The 19,816-nt window shown below is 42.2% G+C and overlaps 2 protein-coding genes across 2 annotated transcripts; one reads left to right on the top strand and one right to left on the bottom strand.

Annotated features, from left to right (window-relative positions):
* Positions 1-459: 459 nt before the first annotated feature.
* LOC306791739 (sodium/hydrogen exchanger 3-like) lies at positions 460-15,399 on the top strand (the record flags this gene model as incomplete). Its single annotated transcript, XM_079288607.1, has 16 exons — positions 460-745; positions 8,458-8,760; positions 9,380-9,540; positions 10,124-10,202; positions 10,379-10,556; positions 10,680-10,900; positions 10,996-11,198; positions 11,320-11,409; positions 11,500-11,570; positions 11,659-11,788; positions 11,902-12,047; positions 12,490-12,616; positions 13,203-13,376; positions 13,816-13,870; positions 13,963-14,055; positions 14,588-15,399. The coding sequence occupies 16 exons, from the start codon at positions 460-462 to the stop codon at positions 14,884-14,886; spliced, it is 2,616 nt and encodes an 871-aa protein (XP_079144733.1). The 3' UTR covers positions 14,887-15,399.
* A 670-nt stretch (positions 15,400-16,069) lies between these two features.
* olah (oleoyl-ACP hydrolase) lies at positions 16,070-18,576 on the bottom strand (the record flags this gene model as incomplete). The annotated part of the gene is made up of 7 exons (XM_079288517.1): positions 18,493-18,576; positions 18,266-18,396; positions 17,876-18,014; positions 17,662-17,761; positions 16,798-16,967; positions 16,620-16,702; positions 16,070-16,212 (listed from the first exon to the last, which is right to left on the bottom strand). The coding sequence occupies exons 1-7, from the start codon at positions 18,513-18,515 to the stop codon at positions 16,070-16,072; spliced, it is 789 nt and encodes a 262-aa protein (XP_079144643.1). The 5' UTR covers positions 18,516-18,576.
* Positions 18,577-19,816: the final 1,240 nt, after the last annotated feature.

The following is a 19,816-nucleotide window of genomic DNA, read 5'->3' as shown; positions in this document are numbered from 1 at the left end:
GTTTGTTTGTTTAAGGACTTAAAATGTGTTCAAACAAGAAATACCTCGCAATAAATCTGGAAGTTTAACATCAGTGAAAACTTGCTTACGAAGCTTTAACACCCAAATCTAATGATAGCCAAGTAAGGACGAGAGCATCAAATCTTCCATTGAGCAAAGTAGCCAAACTAGCTGGTCAGGATACAGAGTGGGAGGAGACAGACGAGCATCAGAATGGGCTGAGCTTCACCTGCTGTAAATAGCTGTGTCCTTAGCAGAGAGGAGAGACCGGGGCCACAATGCTCAGCCCAGGTGAAGATGTGGACCTCAGTAAGAACAAAGTAAAAGTGACCTGACAGGGAAGGAGGGGACGCAGGAGAGGAATGAAAGACTCATTGTCTGAGGTGGACCTGAGCACTTGAGTCAACAGTCTCAATAACTTTTTTGAATCAAGAGTTTGTGTCGTGACTCTCCCCAAACATGGCAGCTACAAGGCGATTTGCTCTTTTTCTCTGCATGTTGCTGATGGTGTCCAGAGCCCCCGGCGTGGCCAGTGAGGAGCCAGGACACGGCGATCAAGGGACCGCCACAAACTCCAGCACTGACAGTGGACATGGTGACAGTGATCATGAAAGTGCTGCCGGAGAAGGTGGTCATGGAGGGGGGCCCATAACCACTTTGCCTATTGTGAGCTGGAAGTGGCAGCATGTCTCCACCCCCTACCTGGTGGCCCTTTGGATCCTGGTCAGCTGGCTCTGCAAGATCAGTGAGTCCTAACAAGTCTTGTCTATGCAAGTCTTGTCTATGCAGGGCTTATCTGGAGTTCGTTCACCCCAAAGGGCTATTTCATCTGTAAATATGATTTAGGTTCGCATATTTTTTCATAAACGTTTTGCGGGCACTTAATTGGAGGTAACATTAGATTGTCATTAGTCAGTGAGTACAGTGCAGAATTCACACTTCCAAGGTAAAGATGGTTGAGAGCAGCTTTGGAAGAAGTACGTAGATCCTCCAGTAAAATAATCAATGACACAGTGTACAGCAAGTAAAAGTCCTGCATTTATACAGTAAAAGTCCTGCATTTATACTTTTAAAAGTAAAACTCTTTTCAGATTATATTGTATTATATTATATTATATTATATTATATTGTTGGCTGCAACGTCCTCGGGTCGGAAAAGGTATACCAACACTGAAGATCTTAAGGCTGCATTCTCTCTAATGTCCAGCAGGGGGCGACTCCTCTGGTTGCATAGAAGTCTATGAGAAAATGACTCTACTGCTCTCTTGATTTATTACCTCAGTAAACATTTAAACATGAGTTTATGGTCTCAATCTCTAGTTTCGAGTCTTCTTCATTACAGCATGATGTTCATTTAGTAAATTATGGTCCATTTAGAGTCAAATAGACCATAAAGCAGAGTATGCTTTAGGGCGGGGCTACCTTGTGATTGACAGGTCGCTACCACGGTGTTGTCCGGTCTGGGAGTTGTCCATGTTTTCGTCTTAGAACTTTAACCCTTGCACAGTTTGTTTTCAGTTGGTGAGAATTAATTGGTTGCCTAAAAATGTCTCATTAGGAGATACTAAGAGTCCACCTTGAGTCACTTGTGACGTCCAAAAACCATGAAAGCGACAAACTCTAGGCTTCAGAGCGGCGGTCCACAGACCACAGGATGACATCACGTTGGCTACGTCCACTTCGTATAAGTCTATGGTTATTATGTATGAGCATTTTAATGTTGTAACTGAATGAGGTAGAGCTAATTTGAATTTCTTTTGGGTAGCTTAAGCTTTAAAATGTATCATATCTGATCATTCACCCAACAGCCAGTTTATTAGGCACAGTTACTGTCGCTAAAACTAGTACAGTCTAATACAACGGTCCTGCAATAAACCCTACCGACATGAAGGTTATAATGGTCACTTTTTGAGGTGTTGAATGAATTTGATGATCATTTCGGAAGCTGGGTTTTGTGATGTTGTTGAATTGTTTCGCATTGTACACAGAGGCTTTTCTAATATTTTGTCGATCCCACTTAGTTCAATGAAAAGTGGAGTCGAAGAAGTATGTCACGATACAAAGTGGAAACACTTAAAGCTGCTACGAGGAACATTCATTTTGTGTTGATTTTGGCGTCTCCAAGCAGCAGATAAAGTCTTCACCTTTTACAGTAGCAGGGCCTGACAGTCTACCCCCCCATAGTCCTGGTTCTGGTTCTGCGGTGCCTCCCTTCCCTCCAGCGGTTCAGCCTGGGCCTTCAGCAGCGTGGTGTTGGTGTTGGCCCCCAGCGGGGAGGGAGCCGCTGCTGCTGAGCGCTGAGCTCCCCTCCTCCTGCCGGAGCTCCAGTTATTGGGGGAAGGCGGCTGTGAAGCCAGATGTGGGTCTGCAGTCCGCATTGGGCTGCTGTTGGACCCTGCATTGGACCCTGTTAGAGTCTTAGCTGAAGGTGTTTTTGGAGAACCTGCATGCCGTGAATCGCTTTGCCTGATTTCGCAGAGAATTGCAACTGAAGACAAGCATACAAAATAACTATATAGAAACAGCCAATGATGGTCTTGTTTGCTCATGTACCGGTAGGTCATATAGAGGCTTCAGTAAGCGTTTCAACCAGTTAAAAAGTTCCTTGTAGTAACTTTAAATAATGTACCTCACACTTGTACATGAGGAAATGTACTTTCTCACTTTCCACCAATGGCGATGTGTATAAAATCTTCAATGCTGTATATTAAATTCACGTGAGGTGATATAGGGATTTTTATGGAAATTCAATCAAGAAACCGTTAATTTATAGAATAACCACATGCTAGTATGTGGTTATTGGTATTTAATAAGTCGTCATATCGTCTAACCTCATTCCAAAGTTTAGGGTTTGTGTGTAAAATATTTATACGTGAGATGAGAACACGTTTAACGTTTTTCTATGTATGTATCAAATTTGGACACTTTGGTTGGACACTTCTGAAATACGGAATTGGACATAATTGGGGTCATTAAGAGAGATTGACCTTCGCCAGATGAAGCATGAGTCTCGTCCTAGGACGGTCATTAGCATGTCATGTATACACAACAGACGCAAATGGGTTGCGGCACTGTGGACAATGTAAATGAATGAGCATGCATTTGTGCGTGCGTGTGTTTGTGTACAACTCCGCTGGCATAAATACAGGACTGTGGTTGTCTGTATAGGATGCAGGAAATGACGGATGTTGGGAACCAAACAATGAAATCGGACGCCTTGGCAGCTTCAGTGGTCATCTGTGCTGCCTTTAGGCTGAAAATGTTACAGCTGTGTTTGTACCGACAGTAGAGATTATTAGTGATAACAAAGAAATATAGTTTTGTGTGATTTCAGCAGCTGTTTCTGCAGCTACTGACATTTGTCTCTTGAGTTTTTGTGAAGAGTAATGCTTCCAAACATAACAAGTTCGAGAGGTTGCATGATTTCAATTTCACTCAGCATAGTTTGCTTTTGTTGAAATCTAAAATCTGATTTGCAAGCATGGGTTCATAACAATTTCCTAAGATTGCAAAAGACAACATTTATCCCCACTTGAGGAAATCTTGAGCCCACACTTGAAATTGTCTAAATAGAAAACATTAGAGCGAGCAAAGGCCGCGTAGAAGGCAAACATTGACTCGGGGATTAGAGGACATTTCTGAAATGTTCCCACTCAATCCACTATTTCATACCGGGATCAAACCTTTATGGCTGCAGAGATAAAAGGACTCATAAACGTTTGACTGCTCTGCACCATTAGCCTACCCTTAACTTTAAATATGTTGAGAAACTTGACTCATTCCGAGAAGAACTCGTGTTGTGGTTGGTTTGACAAACGTATCTTTAAAGGAACAAATTGGTTTTATAGAGTAAACCTGCATGAACTCAAACAATACGGGCGCAATTCAAATGTTGACTTCATACGTACTCATCGTAGCTCAGACAATGGCGCCAATTTTCCTCAGATCTTATTTCCTCTTCACAGATTTACAATGCTTGCTTTCTTTCGATCTCACTGCAGTCGGGTCCCTCTGCTCTGTGCTAATTGAAGGACAATGGACAATAAAATGCAGGTTTGTGTATCTGTCACGGGCTGGAAAGCTTCCTTTTTTATACATTCTACATTTTTGTACAATCAAAATGGAATTATTCCACATTGCAGAAGTTTAGGTCGCCCCCTTATGCGGTTGGTGATGTTGTAATTTAGGTGCATTGTATTGTTTCTAGCGTCTGCTGGGTCACAAATGACGCACTTCATTGAGCAAAATGTGTTTTTAACAGCAGCCTGACAAACAATAACTCCTGTAACAATCCTTAATAGCTGCTGTAACTCCCGGTCTGAAAACAACCTCTATACGTGATCTTTTCTTTTCACCGTGAAGTCCGTTGTTTTCATGGTCGTTGTGGCTGCTGGAAGTGTGCACAGAGCTGTGGTGACTTTCGAATGATTGAAGGGTTTAAGTTAAAGGCCAGCTACTGTTCAGCAAGACGTATGAGGTCATTAGTTAATAAGGCCGGACGGGGCCGATCATGCTTGACTGTGCAGCTAGGTGTTCTTATAAAGAGGGTTATCAGCACATCAGAGACCAGTGGTGTACTCAAGTACTGTACGCAAGTACAAATTCAAGGTACTTTGCTTTATTTTATGTAACTTTATACTTCTACTCCACTACATCTCAGTTGGTCATGTAGTACTTTTTACTCCACTACTTTTATTCGACAGCTATAGTTACTTTTCATATTACACTTGTTCATACCCTCACTGTCCAGTGAAAACTATTTATCTCCAGATTTGTTGATTTTGAATTATAATGTTTCTGATCAACTGAAGGGTGAAGTGTTACTTTATGGGTTAAGAAAATTCTCCTACTTATTAAACTAAATTAAAAGCCTGTTGGATCAGCTAAAACAAAATGCATCGCCGCGAATCTTAAAACGACGAATAGTGAATATAAAAACCAATATTCTTTTGTATTACAAGTTTTGTGAAATGTTCTGTTTGAATATGCAAATGAGGCATTATCCAATGCTGACTGTTGGTGAATTTAGGAGAAATCTACAAACGCAAACAGACAAAGGGGTAAAATACAAATGTGTATTATGGATGTTTTCTTTCCACGAGTCTGAAAGATGTTATGGAACCAAAATAGACCATAAATCTCAACTATGTTTTTGCCTGTAGTGTCTCCCCTTAATGTAGCAATTATATTAATCCAGAAACATCAGTGTAATAGCGGAATACTGACACGGAACATCTTTACTGCACAATGAGTACTTTTCATACTTTACGATAGTTTAGCAGATAATACTTTTGAATTTTAGTGTTTTCACAGTGAGGTATTAGTACTTCAAGGAACTGAATACTTTTTCCACCACTGTCAGAAACCAAGAATATGTCACATCACATAAGAAGCTGCTTTACCTGTTTAATAGACAAAACTAAGCAGTGGTCGTCACATTATGTAATGAGTAATTATGCTGAGTTACATCAACTCAAATAATACAATACATTTCCATCTGAGCGTCCTCGGATATCTTTGTCCTTTTTTCACACCTGTGACTGTACGAGAGCTCACGAATCAAATCACGAAACCGGTCTTAACACTGAGGCTATTGTCTCTTGTCATGCTCACACAGGATGGGACACCTGGACCGAACAAACCATCATTATGAATCAGCTCTTATGGGAATAAGCACAGTATGCAGCCTAATTGTTAGCGTAAGTAGACTAATCTACCTTCACTTTGGAGTGATGTAACTGTAGTGGTTATGTAAAGGACAAGGCTGCCGTTATTCTATATTCTTCATACAGTCAATACATCTTCATCAAAAACCAACAATGTGTCAGTCGGTCTCCTAATACTTCCCCACCCTGTGTGTGGCCCTCAGCGCCAAGTCCACTGGTTTCTACTCTGACAACATGAATCTGTAATAATGGCTCACAAATATAGTTTCATTTTTTAAAAAGCTCAGGAATTCACTTAAAGCTAGGTGGTTGTTACTCTTGAGAAACTAGATGAATGAAAATCTGATTTATAAATGATCCAACCTAAAAACCCAGCTCGGTGTTGCAAACGATTTTCCAAAGAAAGTTGCAAAATCTATCAAGAAAGTCGCCAAGTCGGCAACACTGACGGGCGCGTCTTTCAAAACGTCTTTTGAAGAAGATTACCAGTCGTACCTTTAAACAGCTGGGCACTGGTGCTTTTAGCCAAAATGATTCAAACGGGAATAAAAAGCGCATACTATGGGAACTATTTTCAGCTGCGGAGTAATACACATCTGGTGCTTCAGTGAGTACTGCACCGGGGCAGCACATGCAGCGTTGAGTCAAAATAAACTTCAGTGAACATGTGCATCACAAGGCTCATTGATGTGTTTTTGACAGTTTTTGGACTTATCCTTTACAAATGTGTATCATACATTTCAAGTGAAAAAGTTCCAGACAACACAAAGAAATGATCTTATTTAGGGACTTACTGCCCCATTATATTGTACTAGGAGTTTATTTCGGGCTAGAGGACAGCTTTCTCATCTCTCTCACGTTAAGGGGCTGGGAGTCCTTAACCAGGATTGAGTAACGTCACCGTCAATCATTACTCAGCACAACGCAGCCAGTGGAAGTGTTACTGCACTCACGCTCGGGTAGCCGTTCAACATCAAACGACCTCTGCTCCATCACTCCCCCCCCCCCACACACACACACTCCCAGACACACACACATGACAAACTTGTGTGGATGCGTTCATAGGCCGGAAAGCACAAACAGAGTAATGACTGGTGGACGTTTCAAACATGACTGAATAACCGGAGACCTTTCTTGGACATCCGTTACTCCTCAACACACACACACACACACGCACACAACCTTGGTCATAGAGGAGATATTCTACATATAAAAGGCTGAGTCCGAGGTTCTGCACACTTCTGAATTCACTGCATCGCTGCTGTCCGTGGGAGGATACAAAGTGGCAGACTGAGACAGAAAGATGCAGCACTAGAGGGAAAGAGTAGTGACGAGATAGTAAGTGACAGTAAACAACAGTGAGTAAGACAGAGGAAGCCCAAAGCCACACGAAAACAAGGAGGGATAAGAGGTGTGACACACTGTCCGGTGCTTCAGCCCGGCCTTGGTGCAGACAGTTCACCTCCTCAACATCTGAGAGACAGTTTCTTTTTTTGTCTCACTCTATTTTGTGCATTACTGTCATCAAATGCAACGCTGCGGATACGTATACCTTTGGCTGCTGGGGTCGGTGTTACTGATCCGCCTCACCTCAGGGGTGCCGGCCGGGGACGGGGACGGGGACACGGCGCCGACGCATCAAGGCTCCCACCCGGAGCCGCCACCTGAGTCCAAATCCAACTCGAGTCAGACGGAACACGGTCACGGCTCCAGCGTCATCACAGGAATACCCGTCGTGACCTTTAAGTGGCACCACGTGGAGGCTCCTTATCTAGTTGTATTATGGATATTGGTGGCTGGTTTGGCTAAAATGGGTATGTAACAAACAGTTTAGGAAATAGAATGTGCTAGAAAGGTGTTTTTGTTTTTTAAAATCATGTAGACTTCTATACGGTCTACCAGTCACCGGTTACCGTTAGTTTCTTACCTCATATGACTATTGAACTGAGAACTGAACTGAAATGAGATGAGAGAAGAAACGGCAAAGCGTCAGCCAGTCAGAGTTATGTGTCACACATAGTTTGGATTTTGCAGTCTGACAGATTCCACCGTCAAACAAGATAACGTGGGGCTATATTTAACCCACAATGTCAAATGTAACCCTGTTGCCACACGCACTGACTGTCTCTGATCCTCCACATGTTTGCACATGCAGGAATTATTCCTATTATCTCGTATGAAAACATACTATTTTCTGAACTTAAAAAACTAAAATAGTTTTGTGAAATGAGCTAGGATTCATTGAAAAGAAAGTTTTTTAAAGTGTTTATATATGAGATTGACCACATAATGACTTCAATCTTCAGACACTTTTGCACGGCAACGGTTGAGCCCCGTGGGCTGCAAGGAGAAATCAGCATTCTGAAATGGGTCTATTGTAACGGTTCAGGAGGTTTGATTATTAAATTAACTTAAGTGACACTTTGTCAGGCCATTAAGTCAAGTAACCTCAAGCAAAAGTCTGTCTTTAGTTACGCAGAGAGATTAATAAACCCTCACGCGCGCCACCATGCTGGTTAATCATATGCCCAGAACAAAAAGTGTCACTTTCTCGGTCGAGCGCAACAGTTGATCATTTGCAAATTTTGCAACTTTCCAAAGTTTTAGTTTTATGGTTTCTTTCTGACGCAATGAGTTTTAAACTTTGTCACCCCCGAGACCCAAAATGAAACATGGGCCCTAAGAAGATTCTGTCTTATTATTGGTTATTATGAATCTACTCTTGTTGGTTCTTATGTGGGAACCCACGAGAGAAAGCCTCACAAAAAACCTTCTTCTCCTCTTCTCTCAGTCATCGAGGCCAACCACCATGTGACCAGTGTGATCCCAGAGAGTGCCTTGCTCATCTGCTTCGGCTTCATTCTGGGGGGGATCATTTGGGGTGCAGACCAGGTGCAGACCTTCAAGCTGACCCCAACGGTGTTCTTCTTCTACCTGTTGCCTCAAATCATCCTGGATGCGGGCTACTCCATGCCAAACAAGCTCTTCTTCAGCAACATGGGCGCCATCTTGGTCTACGCCGTCATCGGGACCTGCTGGAACGCCGCCAGCTTGGGGCTGTCGCTGTGGGGGTGTCACAAGGGGGGAGCCATGGGTAAGAGACTTTCACTTCAGTTTATTTCTGGAGTTTATTTCTATAAAGGGTGTAAGATAGGAAGGGGTGAGTCAGAGTGACGATATAAAACAAAAAGGAAAGAACTGTCAACTACAACAGGAAGTCAGTTATTGGCCTCTGATTTGGCCTGCAATTTGTGTTAAAAATCGCACTCCTTCTCTGAACACACAGTCACGGTAAACATATTTTATATTCAGTGTGACTTATACTTTCTGGGTAGAAAGGGATATTATTATTATGTTCAGCGCAAATATTTGTCCATAATTCTGTATAGAAAGAATAGAAAAAAGACGCTCCAGACCTCGCAAGAGAATTGTCACATTTCTAAGTTCCCTTAAGGAACAGTGTGTGGCATTTCAGGGGATTTATTGACGGCAATGGAAGATAATATTTGGTGACAAAAGCTGGCTCCATATACGTCACCTGGTTCCGGATCAGCCAACAGCAAAATTCCCTTACAATAGCCCGGTTTCAACCAGCCGAGGACAGTCACTACGCATATTCATAACACAATATGTGCATGTATGGGGCATTAGTTACTCTTTGAATACAATCCAAATGTAGTGTGTTATCTCGTGCCCTGTGTGCGGTGCTGCAGGTGACCTGGACATCGGCCTGCTGCAGTATCTTCTCTTCGGCAGCCTGATTGCTGCTGTGGACCCTGTGGCCGTCATCGCCGTGTTCGAGCAAGTCCACGTCAACGAGGTCCTCTTCATCATGGTGTTTGGAGAGTCGCTGCTCAACGACGGCGTGACAGTGGTTCGTACGCTACAGTGTTCTTTTTGTTGTTGTTTCATGTTACCTGAGGAGCAGAGCAGTTTGTTCTGAGACATCCATCATTGGAAATTACACTTTCAAGACACAAAGTATAAAGAATGCAAACATTGTGCACTTCAATATAAGAGCCTTTGCCCTGTCTGAGGTCTTGTTCCCTTGCCTGAACTTTATCCCTCACTGGTCAATAAAAAACAGCTCTTTGAAGAGGTTAATCATATAAGAAACATTGACTTTATGTGTTGTGAATCATGAAATTCCACTCTATTGAAGCTACAGTGGGGATTGAAAGGGGGCAAATGAGTTACTTTCAATTTTCCACACCTTTCTAATGACAGACTCTGAAATCTTTGAGCCTTATTGAAGCACAGTTTTTGTACGCAGATCAAATTATTTTTAGTATAACTTGGGAAATGATGTGTTGCTGGGAATGAACATTAGTAGATTCAGAAAATGAAGAGAAATGTCCACACCTCTGAAAGAAACAGATGTGGATCAGTCCAGTCATTATTCGACCTTATTCTACCTCCAAAAGATGAAAAAAAGATTTTTCTTCTTCTTCTCGTAGGTGCTCTTCAATGTCTTTGATGCGTTTGTGTCACTGGGAGGATCTGGAATTAATGCTGTGGAGATCATTAAAGGAATCAGTAAGGAGAGACATTCATTGTTGTTACCAGTGAGGAATGTGGTGCAGGTAGTCTGCCTGGCTAACTAGACTCTACATATGGACATGTTTACAAAGGGCTATGTTGAATACAAGTGTTGGATATGCTGGATAACATGAAAGCAACGTTTTACACACATGACCTCTCTCTTTCTCCAGTTTCCTTCTTTGTGGTGGCGTTTGGTGGTTCCATCGTGGGCTTTTTGTTCGGCCTGCTGATCTCTCTCCTGACCAGGTGCACTAAAAACATCCAGATCATTGAGCCAGCGTTCGTCTTCGTCTTGGGATACCTCGCCTACCTGACTGCTGAGATGCTCTCCCTGTCTGCCATCCTATCGTGAGTAATCCATTGAAAACCTCTCATCTATTTGAGTATTTTACACGTCGTATAGAAGAAGAATTAAAAGCCATAAACATGTTCCGCGGGATATGATTTACTTCTGTGGCTTTTCTTCTGTAGGATCGTCTTCTGTGGCATGTGCTGCCAGAAGTACATCAACGCCAACATGGACGAGAAGTCCGTCGCCACAGTCAGATATGTCATGAAGGTCCTCGCCAACGGATCAGAAACCATCATCTTCGTGTTCCTCGGGATCTCGGCCATTGACAAGTCGATCTGGGTGTGGAACACGGGCTTCATCCTCCTCACGCTCCTCTTCATCTTTGTGTACAGAATTATCGGTGAGATTCCCGTCTTTCGCTGTCAGTTTTGAGAGCAAACGGTACACAGTCTGATGTCAGGGGGTCACGAAACCGGCTTGGTTTGTGTGCTGCAGGTGTCTTTTTCCTCACCTGGATCTTGAACAAGTACAGGCTGGTCCCCGTGGAGTTTATAGATCAGGTGATTATGAGCTACGGTGGCCTGCGAGGGGCTGTCGCGTATGGCCTGGCTGCGATGCTGGATGGGAGCAAGATAAAGGAGAAGAATCTGATGATCTGCACTACTCTCATCGTAGTGTACTTCACCGTCATTCTTCAGGTAACCACGTTTCTGTCCTGTGTTCCTGAGCTGAAACAGTATATTGGTACTTTTTGTGTTCCTAGCTTTCTTACACAAAACACATTCTAGCTTTTATTGTGAATCGGTCTTTCTGCCGCAGGGAATAACGATGAAGCCTCTGGTCAACTGGCTTAAAGTCAAAAGAGCTGCAGCGACGGAGGTCACACTCGTAGAAAAACTGCAGAACAAAGTAAAGCTTGAAATAATCACTTTTTTACAAACACAACAGCAAGAACCATAACCAGGCAACTATTACAGATGCTCCATTCTTGTTGTTTAGGTGTTTGATCACATGCTTGTTGCCATAGAAGATATATCGGGACAAATAGGACATAACTACATGAGGGACAAGTATGTAGAGACGTCTCAGAACCGTTTAACTAATACAGTGTGAACTGTTTTGAATGAAGCTCCAATTGTCTCTTCGCTCACTGTGAAGGTGGAACCACTTCGAGGGGAGGTGGATGTCGAGGATTCTGATGACGCCGTCGGCGAGGAAAACCCGCGACTACGTCTTCAACGTCTTCCATCAGCTGAACATTAAGGATGCTATGAGCTACGTGGCTGAGGTGAGGGCCGAGTGCTGCGTACGCTTCGAGTACATACGAGTGTGTTTAGTTCAAGTGGACGTTGAGGGAAGCGGAGGCTCGGTAAAGGAAGTCCTCTGGTCTCGATGTTGCAGGGCGAACGCAGAGGTTCACTGGAGTTTGTCCGCAATGAAACCGCGTTCGTCGACTTCAAGAAGAAGTTCGACGACGACTTCTATAAGGTCATGCCCGACATCATGGCCGACACGTCGAACGATCACAGTGCGATGTCCTCGATGAGGTGAGCAAACATTTCCACCTGATGCACACCGCCATCACAGGAGAAGGTAGTTTGAAAACACAAGAGCAAACAATGAACTAAAAAACCTCCCCAACTCCTTTCATTATTTTTATTTCAGATATGAATTTATATTCAGTTTATTTGTATTGCCCAAAATCACAAATTTGCCTCAGAGGGCTTTACAATCTGTACAGCACATGACATCCTGAAAACAAGGGTTGATCTACTGTTTTGATTGAACACCTACTTACATGAGCTCTGTTCAGACACTGCTCTCTGGTGACCACAAGCAGTCACTTCATGTTTTTCCCTCACACTTGGAAACAAACCCAAATAGTAGGAATGATCATTTAGCTCCAATTTTCTTGAGAAGCCTCTACCAGAGCTGTGCTATTAGTGTGATGAAGACATAAAGTAGCTGACATGCTTTCTCCCCCCACAGTGGAAGAGACCCTGTGCCATCAGTGAGCCTGGAAATGCACGAGCAGACCATGAAGGGTGTGAGGGAAACAGAGGACATTAACACTCACCACCTGCTGCAGCAGCATCTCTACAAGGGCAGGAAACAGGTCATCATTTTCAAACACGTCACTATACGCACTGTATTCATTGCTTTGCTTTGCACTTTAAAAAAAAAAAGATCAAAATGAATGCAGCAGAGATCAATTGTGAGAGATTTTTAGTCTCAATGCCGTACACTACATTTCCCATAAGACTACAAAATAGCATGTTTCATTAGATGCCACCTGCCTCATAATTTCCCACTTCTTTCAAACCATCCACCCTCAGTTTGTAATGAGAAATAACCCATTAGCAGTGTTGTTGTTTTTTTACTTTAGAAGAAGCTACGATCGCGCCCAAATAAAAAATCATAACCGACCCTACATGAACCAATCATGAGCCTGAACCATGACAGCAGTTTTGGGCCTGAGCCCGTTTAATAAAACTAATTTCAAATGTAAAAAATAAACACAATCTCCGACATGGGCATTCTCCGACCGAATGTCAAACACTGACACTGTCATGCCAGTGCCATAATAGAGATTGTGTAACAAGAAGGGAAAAAACACCGGGAACTTGGCTCAAGCCCGGCCTCATTCAAGCCAAGGTCATACTGACTCTTTCAATTTCTGTTTCTTGTTTTCTGGCGTCCAGCACCGGCACAGATACAGCCGGAGCCATTTCAACGTCAACAAGGATGAAAACGAGGTGCAGGAGATCTTCCAGAGGACCATGAGGACTCGTTTGGAGTCCTTTAAGTCTGCAAAGATGGGCGTTGCTCCACCAAAGACGATTACCAAGCACACAAAGAAAGACCAGCAGCAAAAGGTACATTTTAGTAAGACAGTCTACACGTGTAACATACATGGGAACCTCAATGCAAACAAAATGTGTTTATAGCACGAAGTATCAAATCCGTCAACGAAAGCGGTCATCAAATATTTGGCCGGATGTATAATCTAACAATAATAAGATAATATTTTCTGATCAGATACCTGATTTAAACTTCACAACCCTATCGTACTTTATTCAGGCAATTCTTGTACGATCTTTGATTTCTTTTGTCAAATCAAAAATAGATGGATATATTTATCAAAGTATGGTATGAAAGAAAGTACAACTCTGATATTGTATCAAAAGTCGGCACTAGAACCAAAAATTGCAAATAATATCCAGACTCAACAGTCTAAACGTCTGTTTTACATCTTTGCTTTTCACATTTTGTAACTTTGTTAACGATCTACAAATACACTTCTACCACCTGCAGGTGCCAAATGGGAAATCAACGGACAAAAGTAAAAGCTACTATTCTGGTGATGAAGGTTGGTACCATGTTTCAGTTTAGAAATAGATACATTAGCTCTGATTTGTCCAAGAGCTTTTTTTAAAAACTGTATCTTATTTTGCATTTTAGATTTTGAGTTCTCAGAGGGAGACAACGCGTCTGGCTTAGAGGCATCAGCCGGTTCATACCCCTTCCCCTCGATGGTCACCTACAGAGCAGAAGGTAAAATGAATCCACCATCTTGTCCACTTATCTTCAACCAGTGGTTGATCCTTAATGTAATGTCCCAATACAGCATTCTAGAAATAATCCGTGATATGTGAAAGTCATAATCCCACTTAAATAAGGATACAAAAGTATTATCAGCAACATGTTTTCTTATTATTATGATTATTCGATTGTTGACACTGTCCTGGAGCTAGATTTAAATACTTTATAACACAGTTAGGTATTTTAGTATAGTGGTTCCAAACCTAGGGCTCCGGCCCCTCGGCATGGTCTGGTTCGCTGTTATCGTGAAACATTTTTTTGCCTCTTTGGGCCTAAAAAATGTGTTCAAATAAAACCATTTGAGAAGTTTAGAGGGGAAATCACTCTTAGGTAGAACTTCTAAAACTCAAAGGCGTCTGAAATGTGTCAATTTCAAAACTCAGGACTACTTAAGCACAGCACTTGAATAAATGTTATTTGCCACCGATGTCTCTAACCCTCAAACTCTCTCAGCACTAACTCCGTTTCTTTTTCTTTCGCCCAGCTGGCATTGAGAATCCGGGCTTCATGCCGGACCTGGACCCCATGGCACCGGTGCAGATCCCCCCGTGGCTGTCGGAGGCCGAGCTCGACGGCGGCGCGGTGGCCCCTTCGCAGCGGGCCCAGCTGAGGCTGCCGTGGACGCCCAGCGACATGCACCGCCTGGCCCCCCTGCGCATCAGCACTCAATCCACCGACTCCTTTGTGCAGGCCGACGCCCCCGCCGCACAGCAGATGGACGACGGGCCGCCGCTGACTCCGCCTCCGCCGCCTCCCTCTCACCCAGACAGTCGCCGCATGTAGCAGCATCCCCCACCCCTCCTCTGTCTCCCTTTAACCCCGGCCGCCTAAGGCACAGAACCTGACCTCAGACTTTGCAGAGTCTACTCTCAAAATATTGACTCGGGAGAATGTTTTATTTTCCGTGCCGTTGCTTAATCTGACTCCCGAGTCTCTAGACCAAACATTCACAGTCCCACAACCTTTGTGCCCTTCTCCTCAGCTCCTCTTGCTCTAACTTCACCCTTCACTGAGCAAAGGGAGGCTGCTCGTAAAAGCCAGAGAACCTGTGCGCAGGCTGGGCATGTTATTTACCAGCACGCGTTGAACATTGTTGTATTTGCCCCTCGGGTTCACAGTAAACCGGTCAAACATTGCAAGTCCGTCCCGGTGGAGTATCTCATCCCTGAATGTGATGCAGAAACCTTTTTTTCAAGAGTGTAGATATTTATGAGTTGTGTTGTTTATAAAGATAATCGATTTAATCGAGTGCCATGAAAATAATTCCAGCTCCATAATCTAATGTTACATTGTTTGTGTGTGTTCTCGAGGTGCAACATTAAAATGTCACATGTACGATAAAGACATATTATATTTATTCACAAATGAAGGTTGGTATCGTGTGGACATGCCATCTCAAACGAGGGCATATATTCTATGATCCTCCCGAAAAAGAACATTCCACTGACTGCTTTTAAAAACTGTGTGCATTTAAATATGGATTTAGAAATAAATAAAATAATGAATGAAATGGTTATTTCATTAAGTAGTAGATTGTAATAAAATAAACCACAGCTACTTTGATGTGTCAAACATGGCTGCTTTTCTTTTTTTTATTATATATTATTCCTGCAGATGAAAATTTGTCTTTGGGCTGCATGTGGCACACTTACATCAAACTGATGTTAAGTAATGTGTGAGGTGTAGCCAACACATTAAAGTAAGGTCATTCGGAACTTGTGATGGCCAGTTTTCAATATACTCTGACTATTTTCACAAACTAACCTATGAAATCGATTAAAAATAACCATCAGATTAATCATTTATATAATAATTCTTGGTTGCAGCCATAATATGGATAAATCAACAATCAAGCTGTGAGGAATTACTTTTTAATATCAAACTTTGTTACACTTCTGGAATGTATCCACATTTCCATCACAATGAATTAATAGAACAACATTGAAGTCATGAGATATAATATTCATCATAAATAGTCCATTCCTGATGTTTCCACCTGCTTGGTGATGTAGTCTAATATCGTCTTTTCATTTTCAGACTCCTTCAGATAAAAGTGAGCTCCATCGAGCATCCTGACGGTGAAATCTCCGGATGTGATGCTTTTCCAAGCTGTTGGGAAAAATACAAATGAACGGGGAGACAACTCACACTGAGCTATTGTCTTCAGCAAACAGAGGGCACATACAGCCCTGTACAAACACAATACAAATAATAACACCTTTCATACAAGAAATGCAGCACATAAATAACATATAGATTAAATAAAACATGTACGCATAAATAAAAAAATTGATAAAATACAATACACAGAATGCACAACGTAAGAAAAATAAAACCCACTGAATAATAATTACAATATATACTCAGTAGCCATATTTGCAGCGTCCACATCTGCATGAATAAACACTGCAAATGTTCCATCATTTCTGATATGGAGCATCCAGAAACCTCAATAATCCCTGTAATAAATAAGTCAGAGCAGGTGTGTGATTGCTGCAGGACACGAGGGGACAGACCTTGTAAGTCGTGAGGAACGTCCTCCTTTCCATCAAAACACGTGACGGGGCAGGAGAGGAGCGGGCTGTCCGGCTTCTGGCACCTGCAGCAAAGTCAGAGGCTCCACTCACTACAAAGCACTCGTCCCGAAGCTCAGATCATTTTTAAATGAATGGTTCAATTTGAGCCTGTAACTACCTGTAGTTCTCCACGACGTGCAGGTCGGCCTTCAGGGCGGGAAGGAAGAGCTTCAGGACTTCAGGGTTCGCCAGCAGCTCGGGAGGAGTTCCTCCGATCGAAATCAACCACTTGAGGAAGTCGTCATCGGACACCTCGCTTCTCTTTGGGGCTTTGATGCGCGTCTCTGACTGAAAGACAAAAGGCAACATGCTGGTGGTTTGTTGTCAACACCAAACTCTTGTCTTCAGTTCGTACATAGCCTGTATACAGTTGTGAAATTATAGAAGGAACCAGATGTTTCGGTCCGTAGACCTCCATCGAGTAAGAATCGAATCCAATTCCTTCTGAATAAATAGAAATCCTGCACACAGGTGTTCACTTGTCCTTCTCAGTTTACAGGTTTTCTTTTGTCATTGATGACTTTATGGTGTCTGAGAACGTCTTTGAACGTTTTTTTCCATAAATTATCAAAGATATTGTATTGTAAGGAAGACATTTTTTAAATGAACTGCATTTGCTTCCTCACAATGCAGCTTTGGATCATTTGGTCTCTGATTTATTTTAAGTTTGCAGAGCGTCATATGGAATATATTATTCTCATTTTGAACCACAGCAAATTTGAAAACAAAAGCTTTGGAAATAAAAATATTATGGTTAAGATTTGATATTGCGTGGGTTAATAACAAGCCTTTGTTGACATGGTGACACTGTCTGCAATGAGTTACAATCAAGCTATCAGGGTTCCAAATACAAACTGAAATCTGGACATTGGTACACTTAATCAACAGAGAATTGCAGAGACTCCAAGCCTCCTTGGATACTGATGCTGATTGATGCCGAGTGGATAATCCCCAATAGAGTTAATGTAATAAATACACTCACATAAGGTGCAGAGGCACCGGACAGGAAGATGTGAACGGGTTCCAGGTTGTGCAGTCTCTTCAGAGCATCTGCCACGGCAAAACCGGTGAAGGCCCCGAAACTAGAAACAGATCAGGGACGAGTAAACAGCAACAGAAACAGAAGTAGTGGTGGGCAGGGCCAGATGTCATGACGGATACGATGTCACTGATAAAGCCCATTTTTCTTATCATACCTGTGTCCAAACAGAGCAAACGGCTTCTCTTTGAGCACCGGTAACAACACACCAATAACCTCGTCCACAATCTGCTGCATGTCCTGAAAGAAGGGCTCTTTGGCTCGACTCTCTCTGCCCGGAAGCTTGACAGCAAACACTGACAGTGACAACAACAAAAGGATGTTATACCATTTCAAATCGGAATACAATCATATTGTAACAGGTTTGTTTTGTGTGTTTACGTCTTTCTTTTTGGGGGGGGGGGGAAGTTGCCACAATTTTCCTTTTTTGCTGATTTTTTTTAAGACTACATTAGTGTTATTTACAAACATCTGACAGATTTAGAGCATATAGCCAAACAGTATAGCTAAACAGGGCAAAGTGCAGCCCTTAAACATGGCGCGTTACCTTCTATGGAGCTGTTGAGGACGTTCCCCCAGCGCGCATAGTGGATGGAGCCTCCACCTGCCCAGGGGAAGCATATCAGCCTGGCCACAGCATCTGGGCTCTTCTTGAAACAGCTGATCACCTTGTCCATTCTAATTCAACACAAGTCAGACGTGTGATTCACAGCTGCTGGGACTGCAGTTTATAATCCTGCATCCAGGGGTAATTATGAGAGTGTTAAGTCACACCTGTTTGCTGCTGGCAGCTCCATCAACTTCTCGCAGAAAAACAGTGGTAATTGCTCATGAAGTGTAACATTTCCTGGTTATTTTTCTTCTATGGTTTTTCTATAAAGCTGTTAAAAAATCATAGACATGGATTATGTAGACATCTACAGTGTGGAGTGTGTATGTCCAGAAATAAACAGTGGGTTTAACCTGTGTTATATTTTGTAACTTTTGTATCTCATGGTACATGGATGAATAGGACACAATATAAACCCACAAAACCTGAAATACGAGCTGTTATTTCAAAACATAACTGAGTTTAGAAAAGAAAAATCCCGGAAGTGACGTTGTTTTCTACTCTTGGTATTTCCTGACGGATTTCCCTCGGTGGTGGTGGTGGTGGAGGAGGAGGAGGAGGAGGAGGAGGAGGAGGGCGCAACAGCTTCGTCAAGTTAGACGACGTTAAATAAGGCAATACCGAAAATCCCACAATCGTCCCTGTCAGATTTCCCTCTTACAGTGAGAGGGATATTATTAAAATCATGGAAATGCAGAAATTGAAATCATGAGATGAAGTGAAAGTACAAATACCAATGTGTAAAAATACTTAGTTTCAAGTAAAACTCCTGCTTTCATATTCAAGTAAAGGCCGTCAGAAGCAGGCAATCATCAGAAACATGTTCTTAAAGTATCACAAGTCAGTACTAGTAGTGTAGAATGGCCCTTTGAGAAGATTGTATGTCATTATGTGTATTATGTCATTTTATTGTTATAATATAAACAGTATTAATTAAGTGTGTATTTAGTGTACCAATGAGTAGTAGTTTTATCTGGTTCCCAATATGAGAGGTCGAGAGTATGCAGAATTGGAAAGAAGAAACAAATGTACATTTCTGCTGCACAAAATTGTGTTTATTTGTCTGATATTTTTGCTTTAATTATGGTTTCTAAAAACATTCATAAAAGACGGAAAAGTCTGTTTTTGGTTTAGTTGACAAACTAAAGCTCACAGGTCTTCGACATAGCTTCATTTAAATGGTTGGATTATTTAATATTTTACAAAATGAGCGTTTGTTTTGTGAAATCCTAATCTAAAAAGCAGACAGTAACTATAGATGTCAAATAAAAAAAAAAAATATATATATCCCTCTAACATGCAGATGAGTTTTAATTATACTTTGTTCTTCTCATTAGGTTTTGTTCAACTCACATATTTTTTGATCCACATGTTTTCTGTTGGAGGGAGACTGAGACCTTTCATTGCCACGGACTGCTTCACTTGTAATCGTTGTGCGCATGACAACAACATTTGATGCGGAAAAAAATGTACTCAAAGGTACAGCTA

This window comes from Melanostigma gelatinosum (genome assembly GCF_949748355.1).
Source record: "Melanostigma gelatinosum genome assembly, chromosome: 17".
Taxonomy (NCBI): domain Eukaryota; kingdom Metazoa; phylum Chordata; class Actinopteri; order Perciformes; family Zoarcidae; genus Melanostigma; species Melanostigma gelatinosum.
The sequence above is the reverse complement of the archived record's forward strand: the minus strand, read 5'-3'. Positions and strand labels throughout refer to the sequence as shown.